The sequence below is a fragment of the Lithobates pipiens genome, unplaced genomic scaffold (assembly GCF_037356315.1).
Source record: "Lithobates pipiens isolate NorthernLeopardFrog02 unplaced genomic scaffold, aLitPip1_a1.2 Scaffold_13, whole genome shotgun sequence".
In the NCBI taxonomy this organism is placed as follows: Eukaryota; Metazoa; Chordata; class Amphibia; order Anura; family Ranidae; genus Lithobates; species Lithobates pipiens.
The window spans coordinates 418519426-418537232 of record NW_027507718.1 but is presented as its reverse complement, the minus strand read 5'-3'; the positions used below and the strand labels follow the sequence as shown (position 1 = coordinate 418537232).

At 43.5% G+C, this 17807-nt stretch overlaps 1 protein-coding gene across 2 annotated transcripts in view; it reads right to left on the bottom strand.

Moving 5' to 3' along the window:
* BEND4 (BEN domain containing 4) overlaps positions 1-17807 on the bottom strand; it is a 203088-nt gene that overhangs the window by 107168 nt on the left and 78113 nt on the right. For both annotated transcript variants that reach the window (XM_077477561.1, XM_077477560.1), the window contains exon 3: positions 1843-1934. In XM_077477561.1, coding sequence (XP_077333687.1) covers positions 1843-1934 — 92 coding nt within the window. The remainder of the gene's footprint in view (positions 1-1842; positions 1935-17807) is intronic.

The window sequence follows — 17807 nt, the reverse complement described above, 5'->3', positions numbered from 1 at the left end:
GTATTCTGAGTTTAATGCACTCCTGATCCCTGAATTTTGATCGCAGTGTTTAAAATCTAATTTTATTTTTATCATGATATAAAATAATGGATCTGGGGGCCTTTTGATATGCGTGATTTTTTATTTTTATTTTTTTATGGATGGCAGGAGGCAGCATTTTATTATTGGACCCAGGCAGCACAAAGTTTTGGGCCAGCCCTGCATACAGGGTTAATATTTCTGTATTGTACATGATGATGCTGAGGCTTTGCACACAGAACGGAGCTTCAGGTGGAGAATGCTGCAGCTGGCCGGAGCGAGGAATCAGGTAAGCTGGGTTGTAGTACAGAACACCAGGTTTTAGTACATAACACTTTTGTTTTTGGGTTTAGTTACACTTTTAGGCAGGCCATAGATCATGCAATTTCTTTCTTTCCACCACAGGTGGAAGGAACGAAAATTGCTAGATTTTTACCATCAACAGAATCAGTGTTGATAAGGGAATCCCTCCTGCTGCACTACTGTGTTCTGCCAGCGGAGAACCTTTCACTACTGGCAGAACACAATGATCAGTGTTGCCGGCTGTAGCCAGCGGCACTAATCATTCGAGAAAAAAAAAAAAGAGAGGCTGGTTGTACACAAGTCTATAGCGACTGCCCATACATGGATTGAAATTAGTCAGGTCCCTGCTGAACCAGCCGTATTTTAATCCATGTATGGCCAGCTTAAGTAAGCAAGTTCTGCAAAAAGGTTGTCAAAAGGGAGGCTGCGGAAAGTGGGGGCATCCCACCAAAATTTTGGTATGGGTCCCTGTGATTGCTGTTATTATCTATAGGTAAAATAGAACACCCAAATAATTCAGTAGAATTCTTATATATTATAAACATTCTCTGGCATCATTTACAACAGCCGCGAGCGGAATTCCGCTCAAGCTTGGCTTGCATACACACGGCCACACAAGTTTGCTGAACTTTCCACCGCGAAGAACAGGGTGATGTACAACACTACGACGAGCTGAGACAATGAAGTTCAATGCTTCCGGGCATGCATCGAGTTGTTTCCGAGCATGCGTAGGAATTGCTACAGAAGATCGGAATTTCCGATCTGAACTTTTTCCGACTGAAAAATAGAGAACATGCTGCCAATCTTTTGCTGGCTGGAATTTGGCCAGCAATAGTCCGACGGAGCATACACATGGTCGCATTTTCCGACCAAAAGCTCTCATTGGTCTTTTGCTGGCCGAATTTAGGATCGCGTGAATGCGGCAAAATAGGTTTTGTAAACTGGAGAGCTATATTTAAAAATAATATATACACATAAAGTATAAAAATAATCTGCATGTTAACATTTTATTGAACCTGTATACTTTAGATTTGCTCTGCTCACATTTATGAGAACGGTGAATATACATACTAGCAGGTGTTTAGTTAGATGGCTCCTGTACTGAGAGGATGCCATAGGCAACATTTAGGGATCATTCAATAGGGATCACACCAGTGGGTGGGTGCATGGTGCACACAACATGCTTGTGGAGGTGAGCATTGTGCACACGTAATACTTTGTTAAAACTCCATGCAATCTTTTCTTTTTTTTTTGCCTTTTTTAAGCATTATTTAACCTACACTTCATTCATTTCTAAGCGTTATAGGGAATTAGAACAAGCTGTGCAAAAATACAACATATCAGTCATTTTTTTACCACACCAACCCAGTGAATTGCTGTAAAAGCACCAGAACATAAGGCAAATCGCCTTGTCTATACTACTCAATACAGTCCCAATTGGGCTAATTGAAAGAGTCCATAAGTAGGTGGAATGCCAAATTTTTACTATATCGACAAGTGTCAGATCTTAAGTTACATTACCTCTGTAGGCTGCTCTATGGGTTGCTGTATGACCAACTGGTTGTGATGTTGAAGTACAGTCTTTAAATAGTCTAAAACTGTCTGGCAGGGCACTGCAAGAGACAGAGCAGTCACATTAGTAACAAGTAAGTACACAAAAATACAACAAACATAAAACGGATTTTTATCATCACTAACAACATAAAAACTATTATACAGTCTAAAGCCCAAGTTTAGTCAGAAATAAAAACAAAAAACAAAAATCAGCACATGGGACGATACAGTAAGTAGTATGAGTCCCTTGTGCTGCTGTCTCCTCTCTTAGGTGAAATCCTCCTTCATTATCCTTGCCCTACCCCCACCTGCCATAACCTTCTGGTGAAGTGGGGGTTAAAAGAGGGGGGCCAACAGAGCTGCGACAGGCTCTCATCAAGAGTGCCCGACTATACGGGCCCTTTGCGCCCTCTGCTCCATTCTGTGAGTGAAACAAGATCTAAGTATGGAGGACAGGTGGATGATTGAAAGGTCTGCCTCCTCCATTCATAGACCCTGTTTTATTAATAGAAGTAGATCAGCTCATCTCCAATAACCCTCGCCACACTGGAAGATTATGGCGGCGCAGGATCGATAGAAGAAGATTGCAGCTAACAGAGGAGCCGGCAGCACAAGGGACACATCCTAATTACTGTAAGTAATGTCCCTTGTGCTGTTTGTTTTTGATTTATGACTAAACTTTGATTTAAAACCTAACACCAATTACAGCTAAACAGTAGGCAGATGTATAAAGAAAAAAATCTAAATTTCAAAAATATTTATAAAGAAAAAAAAAATGTCAAACATATGTTAGTACCAATAACTGAATTTTACTTTATATATTATATATATTATAAAATATATTATATATATTTTACTTTTCTTTCTGCAATTCCCTATACAGCAGACTGGGAGAGGGAATGTCAGCACTACGAACCAATTAGGCCGCGTACACACGAGCGGACTGTTGGCCCAACTTTGTCCATCCAACAGTTTGAGCGAACAGTCCGCTCAAACTTAGCATGGACGGACATGGCCACACACGACGGACGAACAGTTTGCTGAAACCGTGCGCGATGACGTGAACGGCACGTACGACGGGATGAAAAATACGACGTCCTATACACTGCAATGCAACCTTCCGACGTGGAAATCCTTTCTGAGCATGCGCGAGACTTAGTTGGCCGAACAAGCCTACACACGAGCGAACAGTCCGCTGAAACCTTGTTTCAGCGGACAGTTTTTCGGAATTTCCGTAAGACCTTGTTCGGCCAACTGTCCGCTGAAACTGTCCGCTGAAGCCCCACACACGAGCGGACTGTCCGCCCAAACACTGTTCAGCGGACAAGGTTGGGCGAACAGTCCGCGCGTGTGTACGCGGCCTCAGTGTATTCTGCTGTGCTCAGTGTTGTCAGTCTAACACTGTGACCATGGTTACAGGAGGGGAGAGCACATGATGAATCATCAGTTTGCTGTGGGGGTAATAACTTGAATCAAAGTTGTACTGTTATGAACTGTACACACGATCGGAAATTCCGCCAGCAAAAGTCCAATGAGAGCTTTTGGTCGGAAAATGCGATCGTGTGTATGCTCCATCAGACTTTTGCTGGCGGAATTTCGGGCAGCAAAAGATTGAGAGCGGGTTCTCAATTTCTCGTCTGTACAAATTCCGACGCGCAAAATTCCCACGCATGCTGAGAAAAAACTTGACGCATGCTCGGAAGCACTGAACTTCATTTTCTCGGCTCATCGTAGTCTTGTACGTCAACGTGTTCTTGACGGTCGAAAGTTCAGAGAACTTTTGTGTGACCGTGTGTATGCAAGCCAAGCCTGAGCGGAATCCGCTTGTGTGTACGGGACATAGCTTGAACTTATGGTCCAGGACCTGGCAGTGTTTGATAAGATGTCCAGATCCTTATACTATATGCACATTTAACATGTAAAGTGTTTGCCACCCCAACGCTACATATTCCTGATCTGTGCCAGCTGTACCATGTACTTGTATGAAAAAGTATCCTGTTCTCTTTGTATTGTTTCCTTTATGTGAAATCCCTGGTATTCCTGCCAGTCACCTTGCTTTCCTATTAAAAACTGACCCCACTAAGCAGGAGAGGGCACCGTGGTCAGTTCTCTAGCTATGCTGGGAACTCAGTGTACTCTCCTCCAATGATCAGACTTGTCCTGACACACCCCTGCTTCACAACCATTCACTGGCAAGCTCAGTGTGCTGTTGCTTCTCCTCCCCCCAGCTTTTATGCAGCTGAGAACAGAGGGAATGTGATCACTTAAAAAATGGGAAAAAAAAGGTATTTTTTTAATATCTATACAAAAATGTTTTGCCTTTTATTTCTATTTTAAACTGAATGGGTTGTTTTACAAGATGATCCTTTACAATCACTCTAATGCCGCGTACACACGGTCAGATAATCCGTCGGAATGCGTCTTATCGGACGCGTCGTCAGATAATCCGACTGTGTGTCGTATGCATCGGACTGATTCCCTCCGAATCTCCGGCGGACCCAATTTTACAACATGTTGGAAATATTTCCCGACCAACTGGGCCGGTCGGACGTAATCCGATCATGTGTAGAGAATTTTGATCGGACCAAGTGCCACGCATGCTCAGATCAAATTCCTACATCAAAGCTATTGGCTACTAGCCTGAATGTAGTCCCATCGTAACGAAATTACGTCATCACGTTCTTAAATGATCGGATTTTTCCCCAACTTAGTCCGACCATGTGTATGCAACATTTTCGGACACAATCCGTCAGACTAAATCTGACGGACAAAATCCGACGGATTTGGTTGTCGAAATGTCCGACCGTGTGTACAGTGGCTAACACTATAGTGACCATAACTGGCCTCTTTGCAGTTCTTTGCAAATCACTTTCTCCTAAGGTCTCTTTCACACGGACGATCCGTTCAGGTCCACCTGTCAGTTTTTTAGGCAGAACTGAACGGAAACGCTATAGAGGTCTATGGAGCGACGGATGTCAGCGGTGACATGTCTGCTGACATCCGACCCGATTCGAAAAAGTGTGATGGAGGAAAAACGTACATTGGATTGGGTGACCATGGACTCATCCAATCCCACATAGGGGAGAGCGGCGCTCTGACAGGTCCGTCCCTGCACAGTGTACAGAGACGGACCTGTCATCTACCTGCTCAGCGGGGATCGACGGAGTGATCCCCTGCTGAGCAGAGCGGGCTCCATACATGGACACGTCCCTGTGAAGGAGCCCTAAAGTGCAAGAGTTTTAAACAAAAGAATCCAAAAATTGCTGAATATCCATTTCCAATTACTCTGTATTATCAGAATGGCTTTAAAGAGAATTTCCCTGTCTAAACCTTCTCTACAACACTATGATCACACCTTACATGTACCAGATTCTCTATAAAGGTCTCATTTCACATGATGTTATTGTACCCTAAATGTGATACTTTCCAGATGGCTAATGGCTGGAGATGGAGCACATGACTGAAGCCCCTCGTAAATCTGACCTTAGTGACACATTTCAAGAGGTTTATGAGAATTGGAGCCTTTCTGTGTAGCTACCAAGAGACTCACAAACATTATTAATAATTTATCAATAGCAATTATACAACAAGAAAGAATGACATTTTCTCCATGGCAAGTACACTCCAAACGCATCTACATTGAATATTTAGGCACAACATAAAACAACTGGACAACATTTAAAAAAGAACGTTGCTCTAATAAAAAAACAGGATATTGTTTAGAACAAGGCAATGATTAAATCACAAAATATGCCAATGAACATGTGTGACTCTGCTGGGGAAACGGTTATATGGCGTGTAGTATCTGACACGCCAAAGAAGGTATTTGTTCCCGAACATTTAGCAGTGCACGTCAATTTTTTTTAATAGTAAAAACGATAGATATATTTTGCTATTTAATAAAATTTCTAATCATATGAAGTTAATAACAAGCGACCCCCTTTACATCTGGATCCACAGCGTTACCCTTTTACATCTGAATCCACAGAGTTCCCTTTCACTGTAAGGGGGGACTCTGCAGACTCTGATGTAAGGGAGAACTCCGGGAACTCTAACTTAACCTCCCTGGCGGTATGATTATTTCGGATTTTAGGTGCTAAAAGCGGTACAATTATTTTGCATGAAAATTTGGCGTTTTATATTGTAGTCCTGTAATTCTTAGGAATAACTCTCTTAAATCTGTCCAAACCAGAGTCTAGCAGACATCCCGGGTATGATAAAGTTTGAAAAATGAAATCATAAATTATAATATAATAAATAACTATAAATAATTGTACCAAATAATAATATGACAATAATAAAAATTATTCAATAATGTAATCAAATCAAAAACACAGAAATTTGCTCAGTTGCAGAATTGTCACTGTCATTACTTTTCAGTATTTGATGACGGATCTCCCCACAAATTGCTATCGCTCAATTCTGCGAGTGATTACAATTTATTATCGCTGTTTTCTAGCTGGTCTAAAACCATTTTTGATGTAAAATGACAGTTTGGTTGCTATGGACAATTTCCAGTTTCCAGGCATAAAGAACAGTTTTTATTATATAAAACTGCATGCAGAGCACTGGGCAGACCACTAGGGACAAAGGGGATGTGAAATATTTACATACAGCAATGTAATCTGTAAGATTACATTATACTGTATGTATACTGTGTGTTTCACTTTTTGAATTTGGCGCCGATCTCCGTCCCCGTGCGTCGCAACGCTCGCAGGGAACGGAGATCTGCGATGTGATAGATCGAGCGAGACACAGCTCGCTCATACAGCGGGGAGACAACGCTGGATCCGAGGGAGAAGGTAAGTAAACCTCCTCCTGGATCCAGCAATGCAGTCCCGAGTCTGGCTCGGGGTTACCGCTCTTGGTATAAAAATTCCACCCCGAGCCAGACTCGGGAATACCGTCAGGCGGGTTAAGGGATGCTCTGAAAACCCTGATTTAAAGGGGAACACAGAGAACTCTGATGTACGAAGAAGACTCTGGTGTAAAGGGAAACACTGTGGCCTCTGGTGTAAAGGGGAACTCTCATGTAAGGGGTGCTCTGGGAACCCTGATTTGCCTTAGTGTAATTACTCAAAGGCAGAATAGAGAAGGGGGAGACTTCAGTCACAGACAGGGATGGGTGGTGAGTTCATTCACCCTTTGGCAGTCAGCATCTCTCATCCATATGTATCTGAAGCTGCTCGACTTCAAATTTCCAGCCCCAACTTTCCCTTTCTGAGGCACAGTGCTGGGGATTGTCGTGTGGGCAGACAAAGAGGTGTAGGGGTGGGGGGGAAGAGGTGCAGATTGAGCCCTCTCTCCTCTCCCATCTGTGTGTGTTTTTGGGGAGGGGGGGGTTGTTAGTGTTGGCTTTGGGCAGTGTGAAAGAGTGTAACAGACACGCTCAGCTTAGACAACTGCAGCCAGCAACCCTGCTGGGAAGCCATAGTTCAGTCTAAATAATGCGTCCGGTTCTCAGAAAGTCTGAAACCCGGACACATGATTCCAAACCCGAACTGTCCATGTGAATCCTGGACAGGTGGCAACCCTAGCCCAGAGTCTAGTCACACCCAGCCAGCTTGTGGCATTGCTGGATGAAGTGATCGTCAGCTCCACAGTGCCTGCATAGTTGTTACACCAATGTCACTCAGATAAACCAAAGCCAGCAGTGTGGGAACAGAGCCTCTACTCCCTGGGTAAAATAAACACTGATGGGCACACAAGGGGGGACTTTACCACTGAGCAGCAATGTAAGGTAGCACTTCACATCTGCCCACCATTGTATGGGGACACTGCACCACTGACAACCATTGTAAGGGGACACTGCACCACTGACCACCAATGTAGGGAGATATTGCACCACCGTAAACACCAACGTAAAGGTGTACTTTACCACTGACAACCAATTTAAGTGGATATTGCACTAATGTAAGGAGACACTGCCCTGCAGACCACCAATATAAGGGGACATTGCACCAATGACCACCAATGTAAATTAACACTGCACCATTGACCACCAATGTAAGGAGACACTGCACCATTGACTACCAATGTAAAAGAGTACTTCAGCACTGACCACCAATTTAAGAGGACACTGCACCACCGACCACCAAAGTAGGGAGACATTGCACCGCTCACCACCAATACAAGGAGACCCTGTACCACCAACTATTAATGAAAAGAGTGCTTTACCGCTAATGACCATTGTATGTGGGAATTTCATTACTGACCACCAATTGAAAGAACCACTGACCACCATTATAAAGGGAAACATCTCTGCTGACTACCAGTATTAGGGGGCACTCGGCTGTCAAACAATGAAAAAAAGCGCTACACTGACATAACCTGATATACCATCAGCATAACAAGATGGTTCTCTGCTTGACAACGATCTAAGGGGACACTTCTTCCCTAACATCAGTGTAAATAGACACCTCCATGTTTACCATTGGTGAATGGGACACTGACAACTCTGCACAGTACATACCTACACAATGTTGTGGTGTCTGTCTGATGTAAAACGCAAACGAGGCTGGGTCATACAAGAGCATACCAGTAATTGCTCAAAATTAAAGAAATTTGGAGGGACAGCAGGCGCGCACGCACACGATGCTTGTGGCCGGCAGTTGCGATGACCACTGGCCACACGCGATCACGGGCAGGAGAGGCAGAACAGGGAAAGGAGAGGAGAGGCAGATTGTGAGTTCCTACTAGCTAGGAACCACGATCTGTCATCTCCTATAGTCAGTCCCCTCCCCCCACAGTTAGAACACACACTAGGGAACACATTTAACCCTTTGATCGCCCCCTAGTGTTAACCCCATCCCTGCCAGTGACATTTACACAGTAATCGGTGCATTTTTATAGCACTGATCACTGTAAATTGTCAGTCTTCCCAAAAATGTGTCAAAAGTGGCCGATCTGTCCACCATAATGTCGCAGTCCCGATAAAAATTGCAGCTAGCCACCATTACTAGTAAAAAAATAATAATAAAAATGCCATAATCTATCCCCTATTTTGTAGACGCTATAACTTTTGCACAAGCCAATCAATATACACTTATTGCGATTTTTATTACCAATAATATGAAGAAGAATACATATTTATCTAAACTGAGGAAAAAATTAGCTTTTTTTAAAAAAAAAATTGGGGATATTTTAAATTTATTATAGCAAAAGGTACAAAATATTGTGTTTTTTTCAACATTGTCAGTCTTTTTTTGTTTATAGTGCAAAAAATAAAAACTGCAGAGATGAAAAAAGGACGTCAATTTTGTTTGGGTACAGTGTCAAGCGACCACACAATTGTCAGTTAAAGTGACGCAGTGGTGTTGCGCAAAAAATGGCCTGGTCGTTGAGCAGCCAAATCTTCTGGGGCTGAAGTGGTTAATGCATGCTTATATTCTGTTGGCTTTGCATGCAGCAGCTTGCTATTGCATGCCATTGCTGAGCCTGTCATCTACTAGGACCCCCAGGTCCTTTTCCATTCTAGATTCCCCCAGAGGTTCTCCCCTAGCGAGTAAATTGCATTCATATATTCATATATTTTTGGCACCCAAATGCATTACTTTACATTTTTCAACATTAACCACCTCGCGCCCGCCCTATAGCCGAATGACGGCCGTAGAGCAGGCGCGTTCGTCCGGGAGGCCATCCCTGGACGTCCTAATGTTTACTTCCGCAATGCGCGCCGCCGCGGGCGCGCATCGCGGAAGTTCTGTATTCGCCGTGTCCCCCGGGGACAGGCAAACACAGATCGCTGTAAACGGCCAATCACAGCGGCCGTTTACAGCGTGATCGGCGTGTCTAATGGGAGATGATCTCATATGTAATCTCTCAGCGCCGCTCTCCCTCCTCACACAGAGTGTGAGAGGGGAGAGATGAACGGCTGCAGCGGCAGCCGTTCTGCTTCGCTTAGAAAAAAAAAAAAAAAAAAAAAAAGTAAAAAAAAAAGTGCCATCCTCCCCCAGCAGTGCCATCCATCCTCCCCCAGCAGTGCCATCCATCCTCCCCCAGCAGTGCCATCCTGCCCCAGTGCCATCCGCCCCAGTGCCATCCATTCTCCCCCAGCAGTGCCATCCTGCCCCAGTGCCATCCGCCCCAGTGCCATCCACCCCAGTGCCATCCACCCCAGTGCTACCTGCCCCCAGTGCTACCTGCCCCCAGTGCCATCCACCCCAGTGCTACCTGCCCCCAGTGCCATCCACCCCAGTGCTACCTGCCCCCAGTGCCACCTGTTGTCAGTGCCACCTGTTGTCAGTGCCATTTGTCACCAGTGCCATCTGTCATCAGTGCCACGTGTCATCAGTGCCACATAGTGCCATCTGTCATCAGTGCCATGTATTAGTGCCATCTGTCATCAGTGGCACGTATCAGTGCCATTTGTCATCAGTGCCACCTGTCAGTGTCACGTGCCATCTGTTGTCAGTGTCACGTGTCATCAATGCCACTTATCAGTGCCATCTGTCATCAGTGTCACGAGTCATCGGTGCCATGTATTAGTGCCATCTGTCATCGGTGGCACGTATTAGTGCCACGTATTAGTGCCATCTTTCATCAGTGCCACGTGTCTTCAGTGCCACGTATTAGTGCCACGTGTCATCAGTGCCACGTATAAGTGCCACGTGTCATCAGTGCTACATATTAGTGCCATCTGTCATCAGTGCCACATATTAGTGCCATCTGTCATCAGTGCCACGTGTCATCAGTGCCACGTATAAGTGTCATCATTGCCACGTATCAGTGCCATCTGTCATCAGTGTCTCGTGTCACGTGTCATTGTCCTGGTGCTTCAAAAGTGTAATAAATAGTCAACAAGTTAGATGTGTAATTTATGTTCCTAGAACACATGATGGCGCTACCTGCATGTTGGGCCTCTCTATGTAGCCAGGCTGTGAAAAAGTCCCACACATGTGGTATTGTAATACTCAGGAGGAGTAGCAGAATTTATTGGGGGGTGTCATTTGTGGTATACACATGCCATGTGAGAGAAATAACCTATTACAATGACAATTTTGTGGAGAAAAAAAAAATGAAAAATCTTAATTTTGCAAAGAATTGTGGGAAAAATGACAACATCAAAAAGCTCACTATGCCTCTTACTAAATACCTTGGAATGTCTACTTTCCAAAAAGGGGTCATTTGGGGGGTATTTGTACTTTCCTGACTTGTTCGGGTCACAAGAAGCGAGATAGTCCACCAGTACATCAGATGTGATCAATTTTGTGCGATTCGCACCACAGCTTGTAGACTCTCTAACTTTCACAAAGACCAAATAATATCCACTAATTTGGGTTATTTTTACCAAAGATATGTAGCAGTATAAATTGTGGCCAAAATTTATGAAGAAAAATTAATAATTTGCATAATTCTGTCACAGAAACAAAGAAATATGCGTTTTTTTTCAAAATTTTCGGTCTTTTTTCATTTATAGCGCAAAAAATAAAAACCCCAGAGGTGATCAAATACCACCAAAAGAAAGCTCTATTTGTGGGAAAAAAAGGACAAACAATTCATTTGGGTACAGTGTTGCATGACTGAGTAATTGTCATTCAAAGTGTGAGAGCACCGAAAGCTGAAAATTGGTCTGGGCAGAAGGCTGTTTAAGTGCCCAGTAAGCAAGTGGTTAAACCTAATTTGCCATGTAGTTGCCCACCCCATTCATTTGTTTATATCTTCTTGCAAGATTTCCACCTCCTGCGTAGAAGTTATTGCCCTGCTTAGCTTTGTATCACCCGCAAATACTGAGATTGAGCTGTTTATCCCATCCTCCAGATCGTTTATGAATTAACTGCTTGCCGCCCGACGGCCGTCATATGATGGCCAGGCGGCGCGACTCTTGTTCTGGGCAGGCGTCATATGAACGTCTGTCCATTTGCGATTGTGTGCACACAGCCTTGTACTTTCGGTGGTGGCGCGTCACGGAGGCACCGCTCGCCACATGGGGGGTGAACAGCTATTGGGCAGGGCTGTTTACCATGTGATCGGCCGTGACCACAGATGGCGCCACCCCACTTTGCGCTGCACATGCACGTCAGTGGCGGTGTGTTCCTGGGAACACTGTTAGTCAGCAATGCTGGTAAACAGCCATTGGCCGGTGGCTGTTTGCCAAGTGATCGGCTGTGATCCTTTCACAGCTGATCACTAAATGTAAACATAGAGCGGTAATGAGATGTTACCGAGTTCTCCTCCTCACACACTGATCGTGTGTGAGAAGGAGATTGCGGTGACATCTCGTTAACGCTTACAGTGTACACCAACACACATGGACTGCCACCCCCTCCAATAAAGAGGACCTGTCACCACCCATCAAAGTACCTGTTATCACCCATCAAAGTACCTGTCACAGTTAATTTGAGTACCTGTCACAGTTCATCTGAGTACCAGAGTACCTGTCACAGTCCATCTGAGTACCTGGGTACCTGTCACAGTTCATCTGAGTCCCCGAGTACCTGTCACAGTCCATATGAGTACCAGAGTACCTGTCAAAGTCCATATTAGTACCAGAGTACCTGTCACAGTCCATCCGAGTACCTGAGTACCCATCACAGTTCATCTGAGTGCCTGTCACAGTCCATCTAAGTATCGAGTACCTGTCACCACCCTTCAGAGTACCCAAATACCTGAATACCAGTCACCAGCCCATCAGAGTCCCCGAGTACCGCCCTGTAGCCCATCAGAGTACCCGAGTACCTGTCACCAGGCCATCAGAGTACCTGTCACCAGGCCATCAGAGTACTTGAGTACCTGTCACCAGCCCATCAGAATACCCAAGTACCTGTCACCAGCCCATCAGAATACCCAAGTACCTGTCTGCAGCTCATCAAGTTACCTGATTACCTATCTGCAGCCCATCACAATACCCGAGTACCATGCAGCCCATGCCTCATAGAATGCACGTTGGGGTGTTTGCTTTGCAAAATGGGGTAATTTTGTTGGTAATTCCACTGTCCTGGTGCTCAAGGACCTTCAAATGTGTGATAGGTAGGAATGAAATGAGATGTGAAGGTGCTACTTCAATGTTGGGCCTTTGTATGTGGCCAGGCTGTGTAAAAGTCTCACACTCAGGAAGAGTAGCAGAATGTATTTTGCGGTGTAATTTGTTGTATGCATATGCTGCGTGTGAGAAATAACCTGATAATATGACAATTTTGAAAAAATCTTAATTTTGCAAAGGATTGTGGGAAAAAATACAACAAAACTCACCATGTTACTTACTTAATACCTTGGAATGTCTACTTTCTAAAAAGGGGTCATTTGGGGGGGTATTTGTACTTTCCTGACTTGTTAGTGTCTCAAGAAATTAGATTCACCTGATATACTGAAGGCCTGTTGTGTGATCAATTTTCAGTGATTGGCACCATAGCTTGTAGACTCTATAACTTTCACAAAGACCAAATAATATACACTAATTTGGGTTATTTTTACCAAAGATATGTAGCAGTATAAATTTTGGCCAAAATTTATGAAGAAAAATTACTAATTTGCAAAATTTTATGACAGAAACAAAAGAAAAAGGCGTTTTTTTCACAAAATGTACGGTCTTTTTTTAGTTATAGCACAAAAAAAAAAAAAACCCACTAGTGATTAAATACCACCAAAAGAAAGCTCTATGTGTGTGAAAACAAGGACGCAAGTTTCATACAGTGTTGCATGACTGAGTAATTGTCATTCAAAGTGTGAGAGCCCTGAATGCTGAAAATTGGTCTGGGCAGGAAGGGGGTATAAGTGCCTTGTATTGAGGTGGTTAAAAAGGATTGTTCCCAGAACAGAACCCTGGGGGACCCCACTTTCCACACCAAACCATTCTGAGTTTTCCCTATTTATCACCACCCTTTGGACTCGCCCCTGTAGCCAGTTTTCAATCCATGTACTCACCCTATGGTCCACTTCCTGTGCTTGTCCTTGTGACAGGAAGGCAAGAACACCAATAGAAATATTGTCAGTAAGTCTCTGGTCCTTCCTTCCTCACTCAAATTCAAACACTAATGAGCATTTTTGTTTTGTCATTGGAGAGATTTCCCATCATTTTGTTCAGACAGGAAGTAAGGAGAAATCTTCACAACAGGAATACAGACAGCAATTAGCATTCGACAAAGGCTCTATCCATGCCCTGTTTTATCTAAATGAAATTAAAATAATAAAGTAACAGCGTAGACACAGGATTGTGACTTTTCACCACAAAAGCTTCTACTAAGCTCTATGGCATCATTGCTTTACTGGGCAAGTCTAAATTTCCAGCTAGCATCTTCATAAAAAAAAAAAAAGTCAACAATCTCTTTTCACCAGGGACAGGATGCCTTGGCCCTTATTGATCTTTAGAGAGACCCTGTTACCAAAACTCACTTTTTAAATGAAAACCATATAGGAGTAGAGGATAATAAATACTTACATAAACTAAGTGAAGAAGAATGAAGTGCTACCTCCCCAAAATTAAAAATAAAACCTTACAACTCAAGTATATATCACAAAATATACACAAACCTAAAACAAAAGTGGTGATGATCCCGATCGGCTCTCCTCTACTCGCGTCTGTCAGACGCTAGTGAGGAACAGCTCTTCCTGTTTACATCATGATCAGCTGTGACTGGACACAGCTGATCACGTGGCAAAGAGTCTCTGTCAGAGACTCTTTACCTAATTCTGAGTTGCTGTGTGCCATGACGCAACAACAATCGCCGCGATGCGCGCCCCGTCATATGACATCCGGTCAGGGTAACACAACCACTTTGCCGCCGTCATTTTGCTATATGGCGAGCAGCAAGTGGTTAAGCTTTGTCGATAAAAATTGGAAGCTGATTGGTTTCTATGCAGAAGTGAGCTTGATTTTGCACTTTCCAGTTTTAGTAAATAACCCCCTAAGTATAATTTCTGTCTGATGCTTCATTCCTCTGCTATCCACATGAATCACTTCTGACAAGTTTTCCTGACACCAAGAGAAAAAAGATGATGCGGAGGGACCTCCAGCTCATTGACAGCCTCAGCTCTGTTCATGTGTGCCATGTGGAGGGGGGTGATTCTTCCCTCCAATCAGCTCTCAGAGCTCTCCTCATCGATCTCTGTAGTGTGTAACTTCATCTCTTTGCCCCTATTTTTCTGACAATTTAGACAAGCTTTATAAATTCTGGACTTTGCATGGATCTAGGTAGGGAAGGGAGAACTGTAGATAAACAGGTACAACCTATGTAGGAGGATTTGTTTCATCTCTGTGTATCACCCAGTCACTTCACTGGGTATATGTAAGCGTTTACAACCATTTCAAAGCAGTTTCTCTGCACTGTGAATGGACTACTTGGCAGTCAAACAGTTACAGAATCTGTATGCAGTATTAATCGTGTAACATACAATGGCACTAAGGCATAATATGATTTTCACTTTCATGAAACAGATTCTGATTTGTTGCACAAATACCAGAATAGCTGTGTGATATTTGAAATGAGCCAGTTCTTTTGAGCACAACCTTGATCAGACATTGTAGATCATCAAAATGCAACTGTATATTGTTATTTGCTGAAATTACAGCCCTCGGTTGATGTGCCCTACTTTTCCCTGGTGACATGATAAATTTCTGCTGCTTTATGCATGTGACGATCAATAGAGCATTGCAGTGTTATCAGAGGACAATATAAAATCTGCAATATTCCGCTGATCTGTTTTTTCAGCATACGGTTTTGATCTGCATCTCAAGGCGCAATAAAAATGAAAATCTATAGGTAACAGAAAAATAATGACACCAGACATCAGATCAAGGGAATTATTCAGCAGGGCAGTTCACAAATGTAAATGCTGGGCCAAAATAAAACAATATGGATTGTAGTATTCTAGAATGACATCATGTGATCAATACATAAAACAATTCAATGGCTCCCTTTACTTCCTTAAAGGGGGGAGGGTATTTTTATGGTAATCTATATTTTGAGTTATTATTATATATTTTGTTGAAAGTACACTTTAACATTTTCAATTGCTTTCATATTTTATATACAGATTTGTAGCGTGTCCCCTATCTTTAGACTAGACGGTATAGTATAGTCACTGCAGAATGACGTACGGGACTGCAAGATAAGCAAACAGAATACTGTTTTCAAGCAGGCTTGCACTAAGATGAACAGTAAAGCACAATCACTATATAAATACAATGGGTGAATAATTAGCATCTTCAAATAAAACCTTTTAACACAAATTGCTAGAGCTGAATACAAACCTCAGATGGCAATTGGTTGTCAATGCACCTCCCAGTCCTCAAACCATGTTTCACGTGAAAGAATGTTCTATAAATATGCATGCTGGCTTCAGGAAAATGTGTGACATGTGTGACCTATAGAGGTGAGGGCTTGCGCTTGGCTGCCAGCTTACCTTAGGGGAGAACAACAGTCAGTAACCTGTTCAAAAAATGATAAGCTGGGGATGTTGTCTGGGGTTGAGGAAGGTTACAGATGTAAAATGACTACCCAATGCAACCTGTTATGTCTGTAGTTGAAAACAAATGGCCACTGCCCTCACCTATAACTGGCCTTTGCAGCAAGGAGCAAATGGAAGGGCAACGCATGCAAAACAAAACCAGAGAAATTCCCAGCTCAACTTACCGACCAGCATGCAACCAACCAAATTATCCTATCTAACAGTATGCTTTAAAAACAGGGGTTTAGTCTGCACATTTGCAAATACATGCGTAAGCTATAGAGCCCCGTCGAGGCCCCCCAGTATTGTCTGAAGTCCACTCCTAACTCTAAATTGTGAGAACCTCCATAGTGGAAGCACATGCATTTTTATAGATAGGCAGAGGGTAGGATAGGGATGTGTGCGGACTAAAAAACCCTGTTGTTAACACATACTGTAAGCCCTTGTACACACGGTCGGACATTCTGCCAACCAAATCCGTTGGATTTGTCCAACGGATTTTGTCCCACGGATTGTGTGGACATTCTGCCAACCAAACCTGTTGGATTTGTCCAACGGATTTTGTCCCACGGATTGTGTCCGAAACTGTTGCATACACACAGTTGGACCAAGTTGTCGTAAAATCCGATCGTGATGACGTTATTTCGTAACGACGGGACTACGTTCAGGCTAGTAGCCAATAGCTTTGGTGTAGGAATTTGATCTGAGCATGCGTGGCACTTTGTCCGATCGGAATTCTCTACACATGATCGGAGTATGTCCGATCAGACCAGTTTGTCGGAAAATATTTCCAACAAGTTGGAAAATTGGGTCCGACGGATATTCCGACGGAAACAGTCCGATGCATACCACACACAGTCGGATTATCCGACAAAACGGTCCGATAGGACACATTCCGTCGGAATCTCCAACCATGTGTACAAGGGCTTAGAGAGCATAATTTAGTTGGTTGCAGTATATATATATATATATATATATATATATATATATATATATATATAACATGTTATACTTACCTCCTCTGTGCAGTTGGTTTTGCACAGAGCAGCCCAGATCCTCCTCTTCTCGAATCCCTCTTTGCTGCTCCTAGTACCTCCCTCCTTTGAGTGCCCCCCAGCCAGCAGCTTGCTACAGGTTGTCACCCAACAACAAACACCCAAGCCAAATCAGGGCTCTGTGTATCCATTCAGACACAGAGCCTGACATGGCCCTGACCCCTTTCTCCCCTGATTGGCTTACTGACTTTGACAGCTGTGGGAGCAATAGTGCCGCTGCTCTGTCTCAGCCAATCAGGAGGAGTGTACTGGATGGCTGAGGGGATCGTGGACATTGCTGGATAGAGAAGGAGCTCAGGTAGGCAATTGGGGGCGCTGGGGGGCTGCTACACACCGAAGGTTTTTTATCTTAATGTAAGCATTAAGATAAAAAACCTTCTGCCTTTACAACTCCTTTAATGTGATTATATAGGCTAGTTTTTTTTTTCTATAAAAATAACAAACATGTTCAAACATTACAAACTACACTTAAAATGTTACTAAACCCAGGAC